Here is a 486-nt window from a genome sequence, read left to right as displayed (position 1 = left end):
GAAGAGAAACCAGCAGAAACCCTAAACCCTAAACCCTAATTTCTGAACCAACCAACTGTAATCAATACACGCACATACGGTTTGTATACACACACACACACATACACATATACACACACAAAAGCCAAGTTCTAGGGTTTAGGGTTTAGGGTTTAGGGTTTAGGGTTTGTGGTGCAGGATAGTGATGCTGTTCGGGACTATATCAGGGTTTCTTATCTCGGCTCCTACCGTCGCTTATTTGTCTTTCAATTGGAGCCACTGCGAGTGCAACAAAGCCCTGCAGTGGTTAGCCTAAACCCTAAACCCTAAACCCTAAACCCTTCTAAACCCTTCTAAACCCTTGTTTTCTACCGAGCCGCTTTCATACACCGCTCCTCAGCCCTTTATACTGGGGCCTTCGAGCTTTCTGCTCTAGGGTTTAGGGTTTAGGGTTTAGGGTTGCACCTATTGATATGCTGGTAAGATCAGAGCTTTTGCGGGGGGGGG

At 46.5% G+C, this 486-nt stretch overlaps 1 protein-coding gene across 1 annotated transcript in view; it reads left to right on the top strand.

The window, feature by feature from the left end:
* Positions 1-486, top strand: part of EMH_0017090 (zinc finger (C3HC4 RING finger) protein, putative) — a gene marked incomplete at both ends in the record, with an annotated part of 3,574 nt that overhangs the window by 693 nt on the left and 2,395 nt on the right. Inside the window, one exon of the mRNA XM_013500804.1 lies at positions 178-285. Within this exon, the coding sequence (XP_013356258.1) occupies positions 178-285 (108 nt within the window). The remainder of the gene's footprint in view (positions 1-177; positions 286-486) is intronic.

This window comes from Eimeria mitis, genomic scaffold (assembly GCF_000499745.2).
Source record: "Eimeria mitis Houghton genomic scaffold, Emh_scaff589, whole genome shotgun sequence".
Lineage (NCBI taxonomy): Eukaryota > Apicomplexa > Conoidasida > Eucoccidiorida > Eimeriidae > Eimeria > Eimeria mitis.
The sequence above is the reverse complement of the archived record's forward strand: the minus strand, read 5'-3'. Positions and strand labels throughout refer to the sequence as shown.